We start from the raw sequence: 23,846 nt of genomic DNA, 5'->3' as shown, positions 1-23,846 counted from the left end.
CTCATTATTTAAACAACAATAAAAAGATCTGACCCACACTGTAAAATACCCGTCTATTTAAATGCATCATTTTATTTTTAGATTATTAATCAGACCCTGACCCCCACCTGGAACCAGATGCTGCTTTTCAATAACATTCCCTTTCACGGTGAAGTAAAAGACATTGCTTGGGACCCTCCCCTTATTGTCATAGAGCTCTATGATGATGATGCACTGGTGAGTCTGTCTGAGTGCAGATTATTTTTCTAAATACATTTTGAAGGGTCTTAAATAAATGCTATGTTAATTCCGAGGGTTACACACAAACAAACCCAGCTGTGGTTGATGTGGGGCTTTATTTCAATAGAAATTGTTTCACAGTTTTTTTGCCACAAACTTAAGCCACAAATGAATTTCAAAATGTTCATTAACACAACTAAATAAATGAGTAACTTAGGCATGACAGGAGCGTTCTGCTAAAATGCAAAGCAAAATGAAGGCATGTAACTAAGCTGTGCTATAGTTCATAAAAGTATGTTCTATTAGTTGATGCAGTTGAAGCATCTGAATCTAGGAATTCTGCTGGTCCAGGCTTACACAGCTTCTGTTGAAAAGAAGAGCTTCTGCAATTCTGTGAATGTCTGATATTTGACAAAATGTACCTCCTTATGTTTCCTGGAACTTCTATGTAATGTGGGTGAAATTGTGTTAAATATTAATTTCAGGTAATTTAATTTAACATACTATTGATATTCCATGGTTTTTGGAGAAGTTTGAGTTCACTTTTCATGGACAAAAAACAGGTCTCTTGCTCAAATGGTTCCTGAGAATTGAATCCCTTCATAAAAACTAAATTGCTGGGCCACTATTGAAATTTGGAGGTGTTATGGTTTACCACAGAATTACCCTTTTTATGTGTGTGAACTATTCTAGAAATACTTTGGGACTTTCAAGTCACTATGGAAAGTAAAAATGGAAAATCCCAGAATGGTGCACTTTTGAAACATCAAATCTGCTGTTCAATCCAAAACATCATGGTCTTGCTAGTTTCTAAATTCTTATAAACCTTTCCATTATTTCAAAGTTGTTAATTTCACAATATTATTTCATGGATGTTTAAGTTAATTGCTGCGGTGCTTTTTTTTTTTTTTTTACAGAGCATTCATTCTGTACTGTCAGATTCAAATGAAACATCTCTCTTTGTATTTAATATCCCTTTGCAATAGGGTAAGGCAGAATATCTTGGCTCCACACTGGCTGTTCCTGAAGTGAAGCTGGCTGAGGAGCATTACACCCCACCCCTGCTTCAATATTACCCAATCTTTTGTGGGAGCATGCTGGGTGGAGAGCTTCTTGCAGCCTTTGAATTGCTACAGGTAGGTTATCAAATTCAGATGAATTAATTTAAGGTTGGAAAACAAACAAACAAACACATGGCGCCTCTAACTCAACCCAAACAACCCTGTGGTAATACTTTTTGGTTGTGCTGTTTCTGTATTTCTTTATCACTGTTTAATGGTAACATAATTTAAAATGTGTAAATGCCTCAGTTTAGTTAACTAGAAATAAATGTTTAGAAAATCCATAAACTAACATTAAAAGAGAATATTTATAGGTTTGATAGTTTAACAAAAAAAGTCTTTGTGACATGAAACAGTGCTATATTAACCGCTGAGCTTGTTTATTGTGCAGTGCACTGCATAATACTTAAGATGGCATGTCTGTCGTACACAGCACCATTCACTTACGGCATCACACATAACAGCAAGCACACCACAGTGGGTGATAGCAAGAAACTATGGGAAATTGAGTTTTAACCTAGCCAGGCTACTGACCCTAATAAAAGGGACATGTGGGTTAAACTTATACCCACTTTATGGAGCATGTGAATTGCTACACTGTGTAACTTTAATCAGTAAGTGCACCAGTGGAACTGGATAAAATGTGTTGCATTGTGTTTGCAACAATACCGATATACCGGTATATTGCGATATTTATCAGGCAATACTATAATACCAATATACCGGTATATTGCGACATTTATCAGGCAATACTATAATACCAATATACCGGTATATTGCGACATTTATCAGGCAATACAATAATACCAATATACCGGTATATTGCGACATTTATCAGGCAATACTATAATACCAATATACCGGTATATTGCGACATTTATCAGGCAATACTATAATACCAATATACCGGTATATTGCGATGTTTATCAGGCAATACGATAATACCCATATACCAGTATATTGCGATGTTTATCAGGCAATACGATAACTGGTATTTGAACAACAGTACTGGTATTTTTTTATTTAGCTAATTCAGGGAAACGTCTACAGGAAAATATTCAGCTATTATCTCGAGATAATCACTTCCCGCGAGAACTCGTAATGCGAGCAGCACTAACACAGAAGAAAATATGGCAGAAGCACACAGACTTTCAATTGCTTAAAGTCACATGTGTGGAATCATTTCCTAATAAAACAATATAAAAGGATGGCTGCATAGCATCAAACACTGCAGTATGTTGTTTATGCAAGGCTGAAATAAATTATGCTGATGGTACCACCAACCTTAAATTCAGTGGTATAGTCTTACATCTTAAAGAACCGGAACACCAATTAAAATATTGATTTTTCTTAAAATATTATACGAATTCATGTTTTATTTGTACACTGAACTTGAGGTAACATTTAACAGGTAATGCGTGCGTCTCGCATGCAACTTTTAGGCTACTCCCCCTTGATCAGTGCTGCCAGATTGCTGTTTTTCCAGCCAAATTGGGCTTGTTTTGAAAGCATCTAGCAGGTAAATGTTGTCTCTGGTGGTTTGGTTATTTGTTAGCTATTTTTATCGTGCATGCTGTTTTCCATTCCTTTTGATTATGAGGTCATCTCCATGCAGAGCTTCAATCAGAACAATGCTCTGTAGTATATTACTATTCATCACCAATTTAAGAACTGTATCAGTGCAATTGTAATTGTTTTTACATTTATTTTTAAAGCCGACAGTTCTGGACAATGTAATTTTACAATATATTCTGAATATCTTTTTTTCCCCTGGCTCTACCGCATTTGATCTCATCAGATAAAAAAAAAAAAAAAAGTGGTTCGGGTTCTGTAAGTTTGTGAGAAAAACCCCAGCAAAGCAGATATAGAAATAAATAGTTCAGAACATTACTTACAAGTATATTTATTTTATTTTAAATAAATGTGTCACACTTATTTATGCTTTTGTAATATATATATATATATATATATATATATATATATATATATATATATATATAATCTTAAAAGCAAGGTCAGTCGTTTTACTCTCTGTACTGACCGATTATATAAAGCAGCTTTAAACCCACGTTTATTATTATTTATTTATTTAGCAGATACCTTTATCCAAGGTGACTTACAGAGACTAGGGTGTGTGAACTATGCATCAGCGGCAGAGTCCTGAAAGCACAAGGAGGTTAAGTGATTCAGGGTCACAATGTGAGTCAGTGGCTGAGCCGGGAACCTCCTGGTTACAAGCCCCTTTCATTAACCACTGGACCACACAGCCTCCCACAATCATAGGATGCACTTTTGAAAAACATGCTTAATATAAAATTAAAAGAGATTATTTTTTAAAATAATCATTTAATTACATTTAAAATCAATGTTTTTACAGAATTTGAAATAGCTTTCAAATTAGCACTGTTTTTCTATTTTTCAAATTTCACAATGAGAGTTTAATTTGTCATATTACATTCTGATACTTTAAATTCCATAAAAATGACAAAAAGTACAGTTTATATATGTAGATTTATTTCTTAAACATCAACATCAGGATCATTTGGGGTTGAATTCCAATATGTATCGCAATACATATTGCAATATTGTCTTCAGTATTGCAATATATTGCAATACAGATCCTCAGTCCCAATACACACCCCTAGTTGTGTTGTGCATATATGAATGAGGCACTCAATCTTTCTGACGACGAGGGTTAGTTTCCAAATCTGAAACAATAACAAATCGTGGAGAATTGAGTTTACATCGTACCGGGACGCTGTATACACTCGCTTTCCCAGCCCTTCTATATTGTATTACAGACTGCCCTGAACATGTGGCAACCGAATGTTTAACATTTAACTAGGAAATCACAATAATAACTTAACGAAAACTGACATTTTTAATAGTCGCACTATAAAGCGATGGTGTATTAAACTGACCCTACCAATACTATGTACATGTCTAATAGCAATAACTTTTTAACTCCACGTGTCTGTAATATAACACAGTATATAAATAATGTGTCATTTCTTTAATAAATAACACGAGTATTATTTAAAGTAACTAAAAAATAACATTGCTAGCTGTCCTAGCTGACAATAACAAATCAGCGAGAATTCAGTTTCCTTTCCAACTCGTGGTCGATTACAGCATACCAAAATTAGTCCACTTGATGCGTCTAACTAGCGGATTAAGCAGGTTTAGTCCACTTGATTGGACTAAAATTACTAGACACGCTAATCCCGATTGCAGTGTACCAGAAGATAATCACCACAGGTGGATCATCCGCTAAATCGGACTAAACAAGATCCTGATTGCAGTAGCAAATCGGATGTTAAATGATCCTGTTCAGGAGGACTAACTTAGTACTATGAAGTATAAGAGTAATTCGCAGTTAAACGAGGCAGTCTTCCCAGCGACAGCGAGTGGTCGAAGTACAGGCGTGGAAAAGTACAGAGCAGTTCCGAAGCAGAAAGGAGATTATTAAATATAAACAACACATTTAGAATTTAGCGTTCAGTGTCAGCAGCAGGCTACCGGCAAGTTAAAATGCGAGTATGATCCGTGTCGGAATGTGCATAAAAACACATGCAGGAGGTTAGTTATATTTTGAATATAGTTGTACTTTTACTTAAACGTATTTGCCAGAATCACACCTAATGTAATAAAAGCACTTTTATCGTTTTATAATTAATAGATTTATTATTTGCTTTTTTCATACCTTTTCATATTTCTTACTTTTTTGCCTGTTCAGTATCTTCGATGTATTTATTTTTTTATGAAAGGCTAGTAATGACAATGTACACGGAAATGCCAGAGAGTGTCTTTACACTTTATAGTGTGAATTTCCATCCGCATTTGCAATGGATTATTATGGGTTAGTCCTCATTATCGGTCTAACTTGTTCCACCTGTTCAGGCCAGCTAAACCAATTTTCAGGAAGCTGTTTGGTACGCTGCAATCAGGACTAATTGAGTACAGATCTGCAGGATTTGCTAGACCGCTTTTTAAGGAACTCTGTATGTCTGCTGTCATCATTGTTGTCTCCGGCAAACTCACCCGGACACTCCAGTCCCCTCCCCTTCCCTGCCTGGGGTGTGCCCCATGATAATGGGTCACCTGGAATACTGGAGACAGGTAAATGGTTCCTAATTCCTGACTACATGTGCAAATAACTTTTTTTTTTTTTCAATCTTTAATCTTACAAAACATTGCATTGTGTACTGCTTATTAATTCAATACATGTGAGGCAATGTCTAATATTCAATTGAAAGGTACATTTTTGTATTATTTTTTAATGAATTCACCAGTATTTTTGTCTTGACAAGGCCTTGCCCATCTTAAAAGGTGCCATTCAGTTCACAGCAAGTAGTTTACAGTGTAATGTGGAAGGCTTACTGACTGTCTGTTGCCTTCATTGCACCCTGGGAATTTGCAATATTTAGTGCCTGTTAAACAGTTAAAATCTTGTGTACTACATATCTTGGTATCCCTAAAATCAGGGTTCATTTGTGCCAGATCACAGCAGATCACAGATCCAGGCCATTCTACTGGAATCGCCAGATTTGTAGAAATAGACTGCACTTATTGTGGTTATTTGTATATTGAACTAATAAAACAATGCACTTTTCTTCTAATACGTAGATCCCTGAATCTGAACCCGAAACACTTCCACCCATCGATGAGCCTGACGGCCAAATCATTCCAGTTCCTGCAAATATCCGTCCAGTCCTGAAAAGATATAGAGTGGAGGTATGTCCTTCTGAATCACGTTGTGATGGTGCTGCACTATGAAAGGTGCTGTAGAAAATAAAGATTGATTGATTATGATTTCGAGATAGGGTTGTGAGTCGGTTCAATCATTTTGTTGTTTGTGCCAAAATAAAATTTAAACCAAGAGGACACAATTATTGATTATTTTGCTGGTACCCTTATTGTTGCCATGGCCGGTTGTGGCAAATCATGTCTGAGTAACATTGCAGCTAGTTGATTTGGAGATTGAAATTATTTAATCAGCATGTTGACTTCAAAGCTTTTAAAAATGGTTTCTTATGAGGAAGCACTTCTAATTTAAAATGACCCTGTGATAGGGGTCATGGGTTATCTCTTGACAGACTGGCGCAGAATGTGTATGGGAACCGCACAGCGCTATAAACAATGCTAGCTCACAGCAGACTTGCAGCAAATCTACAAGAAGCTAAATAAAACACTGGAAATAAAACTCCAAACAAAAGTTGCTGTAAAGATGGCAAACACGACTGCACTAATCAATAGAGGTTGCGCTTACATACTCGCTCCAATACTTATATACTTATTTAAACTAATCCTTATTCCTTATACAATTCAGCAAACCCCCAGTTACACACACATTTGCCAGTGGGTTTGGAGTCTTCAATAACAGTTAAACCCCGACCTCGGTTACACACACGGCCATACGCAGTTTTGGCTCTTTCTCTACAAAGCTTAAGACACGCGGTGGATTTGGCTTCTTACTCGCAGAGATCTGATCCCAGTTATACGTACAGTGACTGGACGATTCGGACTTTTAAAGACTCTGTTGTCTGGGTAACGTGGAAGGTCCTCTGCCCTTTAGCAGCCCTGAGGTCCTATTAGCTGACCCCTCTTTTATCACAAGACGCTCCGCTGTGACACACCCATCTGCTGGTTAGAGATCTGCAGCTGGCCAATCACCAGCTGCTTTTCCCCGCAAACAGAGCAGGTATGATGCCCTTCTTGTATAATTGTTTATTTTTGTAGCTGTTCTCCAGTACAGCTTGGTATCCTGCCATTACTTTCTCTCTTGGTGACTTCTCATTTTCTAAGATAAGCACACTCACAATACATGCTTTTGACAATGTTGAAATGAGAAAAAACAGTAATTGTGCCAATTTACAATGCGATAGCGTGCTACGCTTTGTCAATGTTGTTCTTATTCTTAAAATAAATTATACAAAATGTGCAATGCAAGTATTTTTAAAGCATAGCACTGGTTTATAGCAAACTAGAAAATGTCGTTCCACAAATCTCATTTTATAGTATTACTGTGTGTGGTGTTACGGTCTCGTTTTCTCTGAAAGATTGATGTTTTAGTGTCTCGAATTGCTCTGCTGCCAGCTTCCGATACCCCAGTTAAGTAAACATTTTATCGATACGCACTGTAACTACAGCTACTTAAACAAATAGCGGTACAACATGTGTGTTAAATCGGTTTACAGTAGCAGCTATGGACAATAGACTACTCATTTCAGATGATTGAAAAAGAAAATGTATTGCATGGGCTTTAAAAAATAAATCTGGGGTAAGAACGCAGTTTAACTCTTTTTGTAGAGCGTCTATTGAATACATCTCACCGGATTTGATACACTCACCACCTCGAGTGAAGTTTGACACATTTCTCCTGCTTTCCACAATGACACTTTGTATCAAATATAAACCAATGAGCATGAACTGCTAAATAAGAACATAAGAACATAAGAAAGTTTACAAACGAGAGGAGGCCATTCGGCCCATCTTGCTCGTTTGGTTGTTAGTAGCTTATTGATCCCAAAATCTCATCAAGCAGCTTCTTGAAGGATCCCAGGGTGTCAGCTTCAACAACATTACTGGGGAGTTGATTCCAGACCCTCACAATTCTCTGTGTAAAAAAGTGTCTCCTATTTTCTGTTCTGAATGCCCCTTTTTCTAAACTCCATTTGTGACCCCTGGTCCTTGTTTCTTTTTTCAGGCTGAAAAAGTCCCTTGGGTCGACACTGTCAATACCTTTTAGAATTTTGAATGCTTGAATTAGGTCGCCACGTAGTCTTCTTTGTTCAAGACTGAACAGATTCAATTCTTTTAGCCTGTCTGCATATGACATGCCTTTTAAGCCCGGAATAATTCTGGTCGCTCTTCTTTGCACTCTTTCTAGAGCAGCAATATCTTTTTTATAGCGAGGTGACCAGAACTGAACACAATATTCAAGATGAGGTCTTACTAGTGCATTGTACAGTTTTAACATTACTTCCCTTGATTTAAATTCAACACTTTTCACAATGTATCCGAGCATCTTGTTAGCCTTTTTTATAGCTTCCCCACATTGTCTAGATGAAGACATTTCTGAGTCAACAAAAACTCCTAGGTCTTTTTCATAGATTCCTTCTCCAATTTCAATATCTCCCCAAATAAGCACATTCCTGTGAATGTCGAAAGTAGAAATATGTAGCAGCTTTAAATAACATGTTTACACAGATAATCACAAATAAATTCAAATAAAAGGGGGTAGCATCTCGCTCTCATCTGGTAAAATTGTCAACACCAAGTCTAATGTTTTTACCGAACTAATACTGATTGTATACAGAGAAAATATATTAGAAAAATCATTCATTTCCATATAAATGCATATTTAAGCAATGTAACATTTTAAAACAGTAATTATAACAGCACAATTCAACCAGAAAGTATCTACAGTACTGTACAGTGTTCCACCTTAAGAATTATTTTCTGCCGATAGACTGTGAAAAAGAAAACGAGTTTGTAGAGCAGCAATGCAAAAGTGAAATATCGTTTTCAAATCTCTGCTGCCTTTTCTTTAGAGCATGTATAAATAATTGCACCTGGGCAAAATCATAGATGAAGAGAAAAAAAATAGCAAATATAAAATGGTTACTTTTCACAAGTTTTTACAAAGGAGGATACGGACAGCATGCCCCACATGTTAACCCGTTCCTATCCAGTTTTAAATAACTTTATCATAACCGAGGCAGAAGTGTTAAAGGGACTAGGAGCTCTTAAAATAAACAAATCCCCTGAGCCAGATGAGATCCTCCCAATAGAACTCAAAGAAAGTTATTTACAAGCCGCTAACCAAGATCATGCAACAGTCTCTTGAGACAGGGCTTGTACCAACAGACTGAAGAATTGCAAACGTAATACAGATCCACAAAAAGGGAGACAAAACTGAACCAGGTAACTGCCTGACTTATATGAAAACTTATGGAAACTATAAGAAGATCCAAAATGGAAAATTACCTATATGGTAACAGTATCCTGGGAGACAGTCAACATGGTTGTAGGAAAGGGAGATCGTGTCTAATTAACCTGCTTGATTTTTTTGAGGATTGAACATTGACAATGGATAACACTGTGTAACAATTTTTTTTTTTTTTTTTGTTCCTGGGTAGTAAGTGTTATTTCCTAATTGCTTATGCCTCAAAAGTATAGAAAATAGCTATTATTCCCCACAAACTTTGCTTTTGTGACTAGGACAGTCATATTTCAAAATATCACTATTTCCAATGGGAAAACGAGCAAATGTGTGTCTTTTTGTTCATATAAAGTCAGAAAAAAACAACATATGAATGTATTTACAGTATAATCTTAAATCTCAAAACTAATCACTTCTAAATCTTTTGTAGTCATTTTTGTATTACTTTAGTATAAATGCATGTTAATTTGGATTCATATGTTGTTTTTTTCTGACTTTATGTGAACGAAAAGACACACATTTGTCCGTTTTCCCATTGGAAATAGTGATATTTTGAAATATCACTGTCCTGGTCACAAAAGCAAAGTTTGTGGGGAATAATAGCCATTTTCTATACTTTCGAGGCATAAGCAATTAGGAAATAACACTTACTACCCAGGAACAAAAATTGTGTTACATAGTGAATTGCAAAGCATATGACATGGTTTATTTAGATTTCCAGAAAGCTTTTGACAAAGTCCTGCACAAAAGATGAATTCTCAAACTGAACGCAGTAGGGATTCAAGGAAATGCATGCACATGGATTAGGGAGTGGTTAACATGTAGAAAACAGAAAGTACTGATTAGAGGAGAAACCTCAGAATGGAGTGTGGTAACCACTCAATTCTGCTATTCCTAATCTACATTTTAATGATTTCGATTCTGGTATAGTAAGCAAACTTGTTAAATTTGCAGACGACACAAAAATAGGAGGAGTGGCAAACACTGTTGCAACAGCAAAGGTCATTCAAAATGATCTAGACAAGATTCAGAACTGGGCAGACACATGGTAAATGACATTTAATAGAAAACAAAGTAAGGTACTGCACACAGGAAATAAAAATGTGCTTTATAAATATCATATGGGAAATACTGAAATTGGAGAAGGAATCTATGAAAAAGACCTAGGAGTTTTTGTTGACTCAGAAATGTCTTCATCTAGACAATGTGGGGAAGCTATAAAAAAAGGCCAATAAGATGCTCAGATATATAGTGAAAAGTATTGAATTTAAATCAAGGGAAGAAATGTTAAAACTTCACAATGAATTAGTGAGACCTCATCTAGAATATTGTGTTCAGTTATGGTCACCTCATTGCAAAAAGGATATTGCTGCTCTAGAAAGAGTGCAAAGAACAGTGACATGAATTATTCCGGGTTTAAAAGTCATATGCAGACAGGCTAAAAGAATTTAATCTATTCAGTCTTGAAGAAAGAAGACCACGCAGCAATCTGATTCCAACAGTCAAAATTCTAAAACGTGTTGACAATGTCGACCCAAGGGACTTTTAATGTGTCTCCTGACAAGACAACTGAAACCCAAAGCAGAATTTGTGTACAGTGATAAGAAGGTTGGCAGTCTCAGCACTAAGCCAGCAGCATTTTCTGGAGCTCATTTTGCACTTTTCTGCATGTAGAAGGTTCATATTACCATCCCTTCATAATTTTAATATAGTAACATAAATCCAACGTTATGACAAGACTTACAGTACCTGGTTGATTCTGACAACCCTGCCATTCCACTTGAATTTTGTGTGCTAGTCTCCCTTCTATTATGGGGGTAAAGGCTATTAGGATTAATTCATGGGTTTAAAATATATAAGCTGCCATTGCTTATTTTTCACTGGTTTGAGTGTATCTTCAGTATTCTAAGACTGTCATTCCATGGCATTGCACTTTTATTTTGTGGTGGTCTTAATATTGAAGGTCAGTTTATATTGACATCAGTTGAAACAAATATTGACAGGTGGCTGTTAAGCAAAGTGTCCCTATATTAACAATGTTACACTATGTGCAGAGGTGTTCCTCTGTCCTGCCACATGGGCACTGTTATTTGTGCTTTATCAATCAGAGGGTTGAGTTCTTATAGAAGCTTCAATCAATTGTTGTTTTCTTGCTTATCCAAAAGAGAACAAAGAAAGGTGTTTGCAGAATGCAGGCTGGTACTCACTAGCAGGTCCCTAGGAACTGTTTTAAAGAGAGCCAGATATAACCCTTTACAGTTGGCAACATATTGTTTTTTTTTTCTTAAAGTTGAACTGCTTCCAAAAGGGATATTTCATCATGAAAAATACAATATAAATATTCATAGTACTGTTTTTAAATTTTACAGACAATTTTCCTGTTTGTTTAATGCCCTCTTGTCAGTTAAATTCATCTTGGCTATAAGTGTCATGCTTATGGCTATTCTAATTTGGAATTATGAAATGATGATTGCATATTTTAATTATATGCTGGCTTAATTCTATGTTATGCTATTGGCTATGTTGTGCAAACTGACAGTGGTAAATTGGTTAAAAAATAAATAAAAATAAAACACTTTTTAAATGTTATTTAAATCAGTTGTCTGATTGATTTTGCAGTTACAATATTTATTAATTTAGTTTATGTATTTATTCCATAGTATTTGTTAATTCCATATGGTACCTTCAGGTTCTGGTAACACTTACTAGTGCTTGAGAACAGCAGAAAAACACAATACAGCATTTACCAGTTCCTTAACAAAACTGTAAGGGGTGTATGGTACAGTTAATATTTACATGAACAGAAAAGAGTGCTATGGGTAGGCATGTGGAAATGTGAATGTAGTAAGAGTGGGGTTAATTGGCTGTAACATGAATGTTTTAACTCATTCCCTAATTATATTCATCCTGCAGACGCTGTTTTGGGGCTTGCGTGAGTTGAAGAAGGTCCAGCTCCTGTCTGTGGATCGACCTCAGGTGTTTATTGAATGTGCAGGAAAAGGAGTCAGATCTTGCGTCATTCAAAGTTACAAGAGCAATCCAAACTTCTCTGTCATTGTGGATGTCTTTGAAGTGGTAAATATGTCACATTTTCACCCTTGTTTTGAAACAATTAAAAACATTTGGGAGTTCTATAGTCTTAGTTATGTGGACAGCGAGAGGGCTTAAGAGCATGGGTGTGGCATGGAGGTAAAAACTCCAAACTCAGTAATATCATTGGAGTGATTATTTAAAGAGGGAGTTCCATTGTTACAGCGGAACACACCACGGTCATTATTGCATTGTAGTCCACTTTTTGCCGTTAATTAATAACAGGATGGCTGATCCCCATAGGAAAACCATGAGAGAGCATTGTCTGGTTGCTGTATAATCTCAGATAATGCTCCAGATACAGCGCTCCAGGTAAGGTGTAGCAATTCACTTGCTCCATGAAGTGGGTGTAAGTTTCACCCACCTGTCCCTTTAATTAGGGACAGTAGCCTGGCCAGGTTAAAAGTCAAATTCCCATAATTCCTTGCTTTCACCCTCTGTTCACCCTCTCCCCCCATTGGCTCATTCAGATATCCGCTCCTCCAATCTCGGAGCTCCTTGGAAGCCAGTACCAGTATTAAAGCCGGCTGGCTAGGCCAGGGGGGACTCCACTTTCTCTTTAGGAATACATTATAAACAAACAGCATATTCCTTAATTAACAGAGTAACTTTAACTAATTTAGATAACTACTGGTGCATCCATTTCCTCTTTTCAGAATCTTGCACTTTGTCTAAACCTTTCTTTTGTGTTTACACTGTTGCTTGTTTAAGTTTAGTTGCTGTTCAAGGTCTGTTTAGGGGTTGTTTTTGTTAGTGTGTACAGTCTCCATTTTGTTCCTGATATTTTCCAAACGGCTGTTCACCACTCAACCCGGTACTACTCAACAGACTCACCATTTTCAACAATCGTTATTTTTTCATCAACCTTCATCCACCATCATCGGTACAGGACTCTATTCAGGACTTCATTATTTGCTGGTGAGATTATTCCTTTTCTGTTTGCTGGTTTTTTCTACTTTACTTTGATACTTTGGATCCTGTAGTTCTGGTTTTGTTCTTTTGTTACTTTGGATTTCATCTGCATTGCTTCACTGGACTTGTTAGGCCTAAATTTTATTTATCATCCATTGCCATCAAGACTGTCTTTGTAATTGTTTTCCCTGTATACTTATTCATTCACCTTCGTCTCTTTTGCCTGTCCGTGTGTTGGTTTTGTATTGGTGTTGTGTTTGTGTGTGGGGGGGTTTATTGGAGGCCGACCGGATACTGCATTCATTTCCTTTAGTGTTAGTTTGTTTGGATGTTTGTTTAGTTCACTTTACTTTCTTACTCACCTGTACCTTCCACTTAACAAACTGTTATCTGCAATAAGTTGTTAGCATTATATTTCATTTATTACATTATAGTTTACAACAATAAACCATGTTTTCATGAAATTGACACCACTGACGTCCTTGCTTTTGCTGTCTGTCACTCTTGCTGACCTAGTTAGTTATAGATATTGGGCCAGTAATATCTCCTTAGGGAGGACAGTACAACTGCTTCTCAGTTGTGCAGAGTGATCGTTACAAAGGTTTTGGGTCATTGAGTAATTTACTCTCCATTTTAAGCACTATGGGGGTTATTTTCAAAGGAGCTCCGCTGCAGGGTAGCTATTCCAACAATTTTTCTGCACCACCTTCTGTTTTACCCTCCGATTGAATCTGTTCGCTAGTTTGGTTCATTGTTATTCTGTTGCTTTCTTTTTGGCTGAATATATAATGATCTAAGAATCTGTGTGTAGTTTCCAAAGTGCTGGATAATTCGGGGCTGTAATGAAGACTACATTTTAACCTTTGGAGGTTCGGAAACACATTACCAGACGAAGGTTCGAATCTTCGATAGTATTAATTTGCATAATTTACTGGTGGCCGTCACCACAGCTACTAGTTTATATTTGATTGAAAATGCTATTTGATAGATATTCCATATAAATGGAATTAAACTGGTTTAAAAATACGTATGTAGAACAGTAATTCTGTTTTTACCATTTAAGTAGAAGTTTAAATACACGTTTATGTACACGTAACTGATGCTGCTTGCGATACATATACAGTCGTGTTGCACGATAATGCAATTTCCTGTTATCAGTTATTGGCTGTAAATTATCACGATAATCATAATTGTTGGCTGAATAAATAACTTTTTGTGGTTCTAAAATCGTAGCTGTTGAACAGTTTCCCATTCTAAACACAGATCGGATGTTAGTCACCCCCTGCCTGGGATCTTCATTTACAGCTCTTACTAATTTATTTGTTGAACCCAAAAAGTAGGTGCAACCTTTATAAAATAATGATGAATTAATTTGTTGCACAATGCAGGGCACCCCGATGTATCTTTTATAACATGTATTCCCCTGGTCCCATAGTCTGTTGAAAGGAAATGCAAATGTTCTCTAAAGCTAAGCGTAGCTCAATGGAACACTTTAGGCTGGGTGAGCTGTACATGAACGAGAGCTTGCTCCGATTTGTGTCTTTTCTCTGCCTCCTATCTTTCTGAAACTCGTTTCTTGCACACTGTAGAAGTGCTTGCTTATGGTGACCTTTCACTTTGTTTTAAAAGTGCAGTGCTATGTAGCCTGCTCAGAAACAACCACATTTACAATCTGAGTGGCTCATTATTATTATCAGACAGCCATTTACAATCTGAGTGGCTCATTATTATTATCAGACAGCCATTTACAATCTGAGTGGCTCATTATTATTATCAAACAGCCATTTACAATCTGAGTGGCTCATTATTATTATCAAACAGTTATTTACCACATCGATGTATATTTTTCATAAACACATTGGGTAAATAAGTAAATATACGCCAGACGTCCACAGTGAAATAGGAACAGTATTTTAAACGCTGCCTGTTTTATGCTACATGACCAGTGTGAAATCCTCCTCACAGTTTTAGGTTATTATCATAACTCTGGTTCCCTGAAATAGAAATGTAATAATTACCAAATGGGATAGATCTTGTATAGCCTGAATGACCTGAGCACTTATACAAAGCTGCTCCTTTAAGAGCCCAGTATGTGTCAGGCATCGTCTCCACCCCCAGGACTGTAGCATAGGGATCCGTGCCATTTTCTCTTTAGGCCTGCTACCTTGAAGGTTAGTGATTACATTTCTATTTCAGGGAACCAGGGTTATGATAACTAATGTTCCCTTTCAAGTACAATCTGTAACCATTACCGAATGGGATAAAATACCCAAGCTGTCACAAGCACTGGTAGATTGCTGAATGCAGTTTCTCTTCCTTTTTAGCACTTCTGGCCAAAGACTGATTAAAGGTCCATGGCATATGGTCCACAGTACAGTGAGGGAGAGCCCTCATGCAGTGTATATGCTGCAAGGTTACATCAGCATTTAACACCAGAATCCAATTAAGATGTGTGGCTAACTATCTCAGGACTTAAAAGTGGAACACAATAAAAGTCTGTTAAAAGGCAGAATGAGTGGCTGCCCTTAACACTGATCCCAAAACCAGAGTTATGTTCATCTACATCATTCAGTCAGTAGAATCTGGTAAAAGCATGAGGTGTGGCCCATACAGTAGTGTTGCAAGTGTCTGTGACAGATGCGCCCTGGAATAATGACAAAGAGGTTGCAAGGTTGCTTGTGGAGTGACCAGTGACCTTCTCTGGAGGGGGCAGGTTGGCTAGATCATATGCAATCCTGACTGTATCTACAATTTACCCAATAGCCATTGTTTAGACAGGGCTTGTCTGTGGAAATGAGACCAGAAACAAACAATTGTTCGGATTGCCGCCAACATAATACACCAGTGCCCTAACTGCATATGGGGCACTGTCCCTGTCGGACTGGTTGATGGAAGCAGAAAAACAGGATAACCTTAGCTTGGCAGAGGTAATAGCAAGCAGGAAAGCAAAGACAGGAATTTCAGCTCTGCTGGATATAGGGGCTCTAATGCCGGTCTTGTAAGTGTGTCCAGCACTACATTGAGCCACCAGCAAAAGACTGCTTTCTAGGGGTCTTAACCTCCAAAAACCCTTCAAAAACTGTCCCACCAGGACGTGTGCTCCTGGGGAGAACGAATCAATTTTAATATGGAAAACTGATATAGCCGTACTGAGAACGTGTAGACCTGCAGTTCCTAATCTTGGAGTTGCCACAATAAAAAATGGGGTTGCACACTCGGCAGTGTCATTTTATTTTAGTTTTTTCACTCGGCAGGGTGATTGATGTACTACCAACATAATGGCAAATGCATCGTCAGTCTATTCAACAAAAGTTTTCAATTAAAGAGTCTGTTTTTATTAGGCTACAGTACCACGTATAAACCTGAGCATGAGTAAAACAGTATGCTTGCTGTTTATAAAGCTGCATCTCTTGCGCATGGCAGGACTTCTTTCATGCACAACAGCTGCAACTGCGACAGGCGTCTCTTCTACGTTTCAGGAAGCTGACGTTAAACTACTGTGTTGATACAGGCTGGCTGAAATACGTTACAGGACAGAGAGAAACCTAACATGGATGCTTTTCTATGAAAAGTTTCTGCTTCGAGCTCTAGCAGTATAATGACAAGGATAAGAACAAGAAACGAAAGAAGTGCAGGACACGAAAGCGGAAATATGATGAATCCTTCCTTGAGTTTGGATTTAAGTACTGGAGTGAATGGGGAAGAAAGACGGCAGTGTGTTTTGTGCCAGGCTGTGTTGTCTGCAGAGAGCATGAAACTCAAATGTCACCTGAGTTCACAGCACAAGGAACATGAAGGAACGCCAAGGTCTTTTTTTTCAAGCATTATAAAAAGGAATTGACTTGCCAGAAGTTAAAATTCAAGAACAGAGGGCCTCATTTGAGGTGAGTTATTGAATTGTTCAGTGAAGGAAACCTGATACTGTTGGAGAAACGTTGGTCTTGCCTCTGCAATTGACATGGTCAGAATTATATTTGGTGGGGGTGCAGCAAAAACAATACTGTCAAGCGTGGGGTCAAAGTGATTGATGCGAATCAAGAAGAAACACTGAACAAACGCCTGCAGCAAACAAGCATTTACTGTTCAGGTCGACGTGATGCACATTTCTTAGCCTATGTGCGCTACATCTGGGAAGGAGACATTTTTATACTTTTTTGTCTGCCTCTTCCCAAAAACGAAACAGCACAAATGTTTGATGTGCTGCAGGGCTACATACAGGAGAAAAAAATCCCTTGGGATAAACTAATGGGACTCTGCACTGATGGAGCACCTTGTGTGGCTGCGTGCAGAGCAGGTTTGCGTGCCTGGTAAAGAAAGTTGCACCTGCTGCAGTATGTACACGCTGCCTTATTCTCAGAGAACAGCTAGAATCAAAGGAACTGAGTAAACAGTTGAACAATGTTAGGCAAAATGTCATTTCAATTGTCAATTTCATCAAGGCTCAGCCACTTCGCGTTTGTCTCTTTGCCCAGTTTTTCAACGAAATGGGGTCCCAGCATGATGCTCTGCTGTTCCACACCAAGGTCAGGTGGCTCTCAAGGGGAAAAGTGCTTGAATGATTCTTTGAACTTAAAGACGAGATGCGTGCATATGCAATGAACTACAAAAAAGAAGAATTTGTAAACTCTGTCCAGTGACATCTTTATGAAGCTTAACGATCTAAATGTCAGTTTGCAGTGCAAAAATACTTGCATTCTAATGCTCAGTGACCGCATCAATGGATTTGTGAAGAAAAAGGGGACAAAAACTCACGAAGAAGAACTATGAATCATTCCCTCAGCTCTCCACCTTCCTGGCTGAGAACACTGGAATTGAGTCTCCTACACAGGTGATGACTGCCCATCTCCAACAATGTGAAGAGCAGTTTGGGACGTTCTTTACAGACATCCATTAGGGAATACTAATGGGGACAATAGGTGGACTCCTGGGTCGTGAAGAGATCTATCGCTGTGCACCCGAACCTCCCCCAGATGAGGTTCACAACTTCTGGGTCACCATTCTGAACAGTGGGGGCCGCCGCTTGAGAGATGGTCCAACACCCAGTTCTTCACTACTGAAAGGAGGTATTCGTGAGCCATAGCAAAAGCTTCTGGGCAACACTCTTGTAGTTGATATAAGCCACCACTGTGGTGTTGTCTGTGCAGATTAACATGTGTCTGCCTTGTATTTCCTGGAAAATTACTGCAGGGCCAGAAGAACTGCCTACAGCTCCAAAATATTTATATGGCGACCCACCCATGCTTGTTTCCTCACACCCTGCATCCCCTGGCCATTCCAGACACAAGCTAGTTTGAAGGTGTCTGTGGTCACCACCTCTTTCCTCGTGACACTGCACAGAACTGTGCCCAAGCACAGATGAGCTGGTTGTTTCCACTATGAGAGAGCTTACAAATAGTGACGAGATACTGTGAGCAGGCGGTGCCAGTCCAAGACAGGGTGAAGGACCTTGTGGTTGAAACTGGCTTAGAGATGGCACATGTGTAGGACTTTTAAGGGGAGAACCTGAGATGCTCCTGCCATCAGGCCCAGAAGTCTCTGGAAGGTCAGTACCTTCACCTCTGCATTAGGCTGAAAAGCAAGCAGACAGTTAGCCTCTGGATCCTGTCACCCATAGAGTGGCGTTCATGTTTACAGAATCGAGGCTTGCGCCGAGGTAGACAACCATTTGAGAGGGCATCAGCCAGCTTTTTGAATGGTTCACCATGAAGCCCAGCTGTTGGAAACATTGCCTGTGCTGGTGACTCGGCACATATCAACCAGTCATCCAGGTAATTAAGCACTCTGATGTCTTTAAGTCTCAGAGGATGATAGCTATGCACTTTAACCCTTAGCGGTCCATTTATTCAGCGCTTGTCAGACGGGCCGGGTCCAATTTATTTTCACACGCACTGTTCATTTTACATGCGCTGTTTAAAAAATATATTTTTTCAGAGTAAAACAGGTTTAAAAGGCACTGCATAGCAAAAGGACACTCAGTACTGCATCTCCAGCCAAGGTTAAGTAAAAAGGTTAAGAATGTGCAAGGAGCTAGAGAGAGGCCAAATGGCAGTACACTGAACTCGTGTGGAGTCCCTTGAAAAACGAACCACAAATATTTCCTGTGGCCAAGTTTTACAGGGATGTCAAAGTAGGTGTCTGTGGTGTATGATTGCCAATAATTCAGGTGGGCCTGATAGAATGGGCCCTGGACCTGTGGTAGCAGAACCCCAGGACTGCTAACTTGCAAGGTCTTGTGCCTGTGGCTGCTGCTGCTTGGGAACAGGGCATCTGTAATTGTGCCAGCCTCCTCGCTGCACATATATTGCAATATTCATCATGTAATACAATAACTGGTATTTGTACAAATACTAATTCCCTAATTCAGGGAAACTTCTACAGGAAAATGTCGGCTATTATCTCGAGAGATAATCACTTCCCGCGAGGACTCGTAATATGAGCAGCGCTAACACAGAAGAAAATATGGCAGAAGCACATGGAGATTTTTAGCTGCTTAAATTCTGCAAAGCAAAATCACACGTCTGGAATCATTTCCTAATAAAAACATCTAAAAAGGTTAGCTGTATCGCATCGAACATTGCAGTGTATTGTTTATGCAAGGCTGAAGTAACATATGCTGGTGGTATCATGGCAAATTTTGCCCTCCATTAGTCCTAAACGAGTCACGTGGTGATTTTGTTTCATGATTCAGTGAACAGAGTAAAAACAAAAATATATTTGTGCATTTGTATTGGTATTTAATCTTACTGTTGGTACTTTTGGTTGTGTTCTTTAACATTTGTGGATGCTTTACATTATATTGATCTGATAATTTGATAATCCCTCTGTCACATTCTGCATGGGTTTTTAATGTGAATGGGCTTCCCATCCACGCTGCGAAACATACGGCTCTTCGCCATCACATTTAATAAAACAATAACTAAACAACACGGCTATGCCGTCATATATACAAATAATAAATCATAACAATAATAATAATAATACTACTACTACAACAAAACAAATACAAAATAATAAATTGCACAGAGGCGGAGGGATACCCTGTTCTAAAATAAACAAATCCATGTACAGGGCTCCTCGCCCAGTTACAGTCACACTATAGATGCATGTGTGTATGTATTTTACATATCACCTACTTGCAGAAGGAAATTCAAGTCCTAGTGAACAGGTAAAGGCTAGTGTCGATTTCAGGTCAGCAAACAATCGTATCTATGCTCGGGCGAATTACCCAGCTAATTCAGCAAGGGCGAAAATGATCAGTGAAAAGTTGCACTTTTTAAATCAAAGAATTCCGGCCATACAGAATGTTTGATTCATCAGATTTAGTGAATGTCCTGGACCCACGATACCAAGTAACCAGCAGGAAACAATTTTCTGAGGTTATAATACCGCAGATGTACAATAAAGTGAATGCTGAAATGAAGGCTGAATTGCAGACTCTGCTAAACAAGTGTTAACTGATAATGACTCTGGCATTTATTTACATGTGTTGAGTTCAAAAGAAACATGTTTAATATAAAATAGTTATTTTTATAATAAATAAGTACAAATTACATCTAAAATAAGTGTTTTTAGAGAATTTTAAACAGTTCATTCAGTGTTTTTGAAATATGCAAAATTGCAATTTGTATACAGATTTGATAAATAACTGGTCAGCTCTGGTAATGGCCTTGGTGCTGAACCGCAACAAACTAGATCGCTGGTACCGATTTTGGTATGAACCAGATGACTGATACCGATAAAGGTGGCTGGCACCTACTTTGGTACCGACCAGGTCACTAGTATCGGCTCTGGTACTGAACAGGTCACTGGTACAGGTTCTGGTACATCCTTTGGAGAGCACATAGCTATTATAAATGTTCGGCATGCTCTATCACCCACAGAGTTGAAGCCTGTGTGAAATGTATATATGTGTGTACAGCCTCCATACATATTTTATTGTATTATTATTTTTACACGTTACGTATATAAGTCTTTCTCGCTGTGCATGACTTGATCTCTCTCCCTCTCCTCTCTCTCTCGACAATCTTGTCTAAATGGCTCCTCATACACAAAGGGGTATTATCGAGTTATAATGTATTATTACAATATCATACTACTGTCTTGGAGCATTTTTAATTTATATTTGCTCACTAAACAAAAATGACACTCCTAGAATTTTATTGGCGTTTTCCACAAAACTGTAATGAGACCAAATGCTATAAAGGATACCGTTGGAGTATTTACATTTCAGCACTAAACTGTGTGTAATTATTTGACTGCTTTAAAATATGTGACTGGCATACACCCGAATAGAACAGCTATAGGGTTAAATCACATGCATCTTATGCCTTCATGTAAGGCTGTTTAGGGGTAACTACCCATTTGTAAGTAAGATTGATGGCTAACCAAACAGGAGGTTATCTACCATGTTGTACCCTGCAGTTTAGCATCAACAAATATCAAAGGATGTTTGTAGAATGGTCCTTGTAAATATGCTTTTCTGTTTTGTTAACAGGACATACCAGAGATTGAGCACCTACATCCACCGCTTACCATCAGTGTTGTTGATTGGAGAGCATTTGGTCACAGCACTCTGGTTGGGACTCATGTTGTGAACTGTCTCAAACAGTTTTTCTACAAAGCCAAGGAGCTCCCCAGCAGCCCACGAAAACAAATACCAGCAGCTAAAGAAGGTAACAGGAAGTTAAAACCCTTCCTAACTTGCATTTACTATAATTAACTGCACTATGCAAAACAATTCGGGGAGTAAACATTAAAGATGGCAAAAAGACCATGAAGATACAGCCAAATACATTGTTCAGACATTTGCCATACAGACCTTTTACATGTTCTTCAATAAATTGTGACAGCTGTTGAGATTCAGCTGCCCACCCCTCTACTGTGCATAAACAGAGTCATGGACCTCTAGTAGGACCATTTGCAGGTGCAATTAACTCTGAGTTTGTTCTGATACAAGATAATGACTATTCCGTATAATCTGTGGCTTGATATTCAGACATTCATATGGAGCATTTTTAAACTATGAAAAATTGATCACCGGAGGCCAGGCCTTTAGGCATTTTGATTTCCATTTCCCTTCTGTAAAGAGTCTTGGAAGTAAATGATACAGTCTGAGTGGAAGAGGTGGACAGCAGGCAGTGCAAGGGCTGAAGAGTATTGACAGCAGTGCACTACCAGGCAAGGTTGCTGTGGCCGCTTACTGTGTATGAGGTTTCCATGTCAACAGTGGAGAGACTGGAAGCCTTGATTAATTCAAGAAATGGCTGAGAGGTCCATGATGACTTAGCAGGGTAGCACCCCTCAGTAAAGGGAAACTGCAGCTGCCAGACACAGCTTTAAGTGAGGAATTGAAGGTTTGGCTGGAAATGTGTGAGGGAGTGTCACAAAGACGGCTGCAGTGGGTGACGTCAGACCAGAAACCAGGAACCAGGAAATAAACAACAGAGGTGGAGTTTAGTGAAGCTGAGCGAATGGTCTCACTCAGCATTTAATAATGAACAGACAGTCAGAAAATAAAAGGTTATAACACAAGCAAGACACAGGACACGGCACTCGTAGCCAAAACAAAAAGAAAAACAAAATGGACTATACAGACAAAACACGGTGAGCTTCTATTTTAACATTATTATTATCATTATTATTACAATTACCTCCCTCTCCAATCCCGTTCTCCACTCACCGAACACACAGCTGCTCTGCTTCTGGTGGTGGAGATGACAGAGGCGGTGGAGGTGGCGGAGACGTTTAGTCTCCTGCCGATGGAGGTGGCGGAGGCATGTAGTCTCCTGGCGGCAGAGGTGGGAGCGGCGTGTAGTCTACCCTTATTACAGGGGACTCGTGCGGCTCTTCCTCACTTGCAGGGGTAGGTGATGGAGGCAGAGGAAGCACCTGCTCCTCTCCTCCAGGTGGTGATGGTAGGAGAAGTGATACCAGCAGGCACTCGCACTCTGCTGGTGGAGATGGGGACAGCAGGTATTCTTCCTCTGCTGGTGGAGGTGGCAACAGCAGTCCCTCGGGCTTTGGTTTCCCGCGGCCCCCCCCCGTCTGGGCGCTGGACGCTCACGATCCCCCCCGTCTGGGCGCTGGACGCTCACGGTCCCCCCGTCTGGGCACTGGACGCACGGGCTCCTCCCACACAGGCATTACTTCCGCCTCTGTATATTGCGTGGGGCAGATGGCCAAAGTGTGCCCATACACCCCACAGCTGGGGCACAGCTCCACCGCAAGGTTCTTTAAACAAACCTCCCAACTGTCATCCTCGACCTCCTCCTGCTGTTGCTCTGGCTGCTGCTGTAGATTTTTCCTGCCACTCCTCCTCCTCACCTTCTTCTCCTGGGCCAGTTCCTCCTCCTCCTCTTGGAAGGGGCAGACAGCCATCACGTGCCCGTACACCCCACAGGCAAGGCACCAGCCTTGGTCCTCCAGACCACTGAGGAGCTCCTCCAGCTCCGTGCAGCCATCTCTCCAGCCTTCCATTTTTGTTGGGTTTTTTTTGTTTTTGTTTTAAAAAAAAAAAAAAAAAAAAAAAAAAACACTCCGGTTCCCGCTCTGGTCTGCGTCTAGGAGGCGCTGGTAATCCCACAATGACACCACGTGTCACAAAGGTGGCTGCAGTGGGT

The 23,846-nt window shown here is 39.1% G+C and overlaps 1 protein-coding gene across 3 annotated transcripts in view; it reads left to right on the top strand.

Annotated features, from left to right (window-relative positions):
- fer1l6 (fer-1 like family member 6) overlaps positions 1-23,846 on the top strand; it is a 164,743-nt gene that overhangs the window by 55,046 nt on the left and 85,851 nt on the right. For all 3 annotated transcript variants that reach the window (XM_041231013.1, XM_041231012.1, XM_041231014.1), the window contains 5 exons: positions 82-216; positions 1,206-1,355; positions 5,907-6,014; positions 12,139-12,300; positions 21,722-21,899. In XM_041231013.1, the coding sequence (XP_041086947.1) occupies positions 82-216; positions 1,206-1,355; positions 5,907-6,014; positions 12,139-12,300; positions 21,722-21,899 (733 nt within the window). The remainder of the gene's footprint in view (positions 1-81; positions 217-1,205; positions 1,356-5,906; positions 6,015-12,138; positions 12,301-21,721; positions 21,900-23,846) is intronic.

Source organism: Polyodon spathula, chromosome 27 (assembly GCF_017654505.1).
Source record: "Polyodon spathula isolate WHYD16114869_AA chromosome 27, ASM1765450v1, whole genome shotgun sequence".
Classification (NCBI taxonomy): Eukaryota; Metazoa; Chordata; class Actinopteri; order Acipenseriformes; family Polyodontidae; genus Polyodon; species Polyodon spathula.
This window is presented reverse-complemented; position numbering and strand designations above follow the sequence as displayed.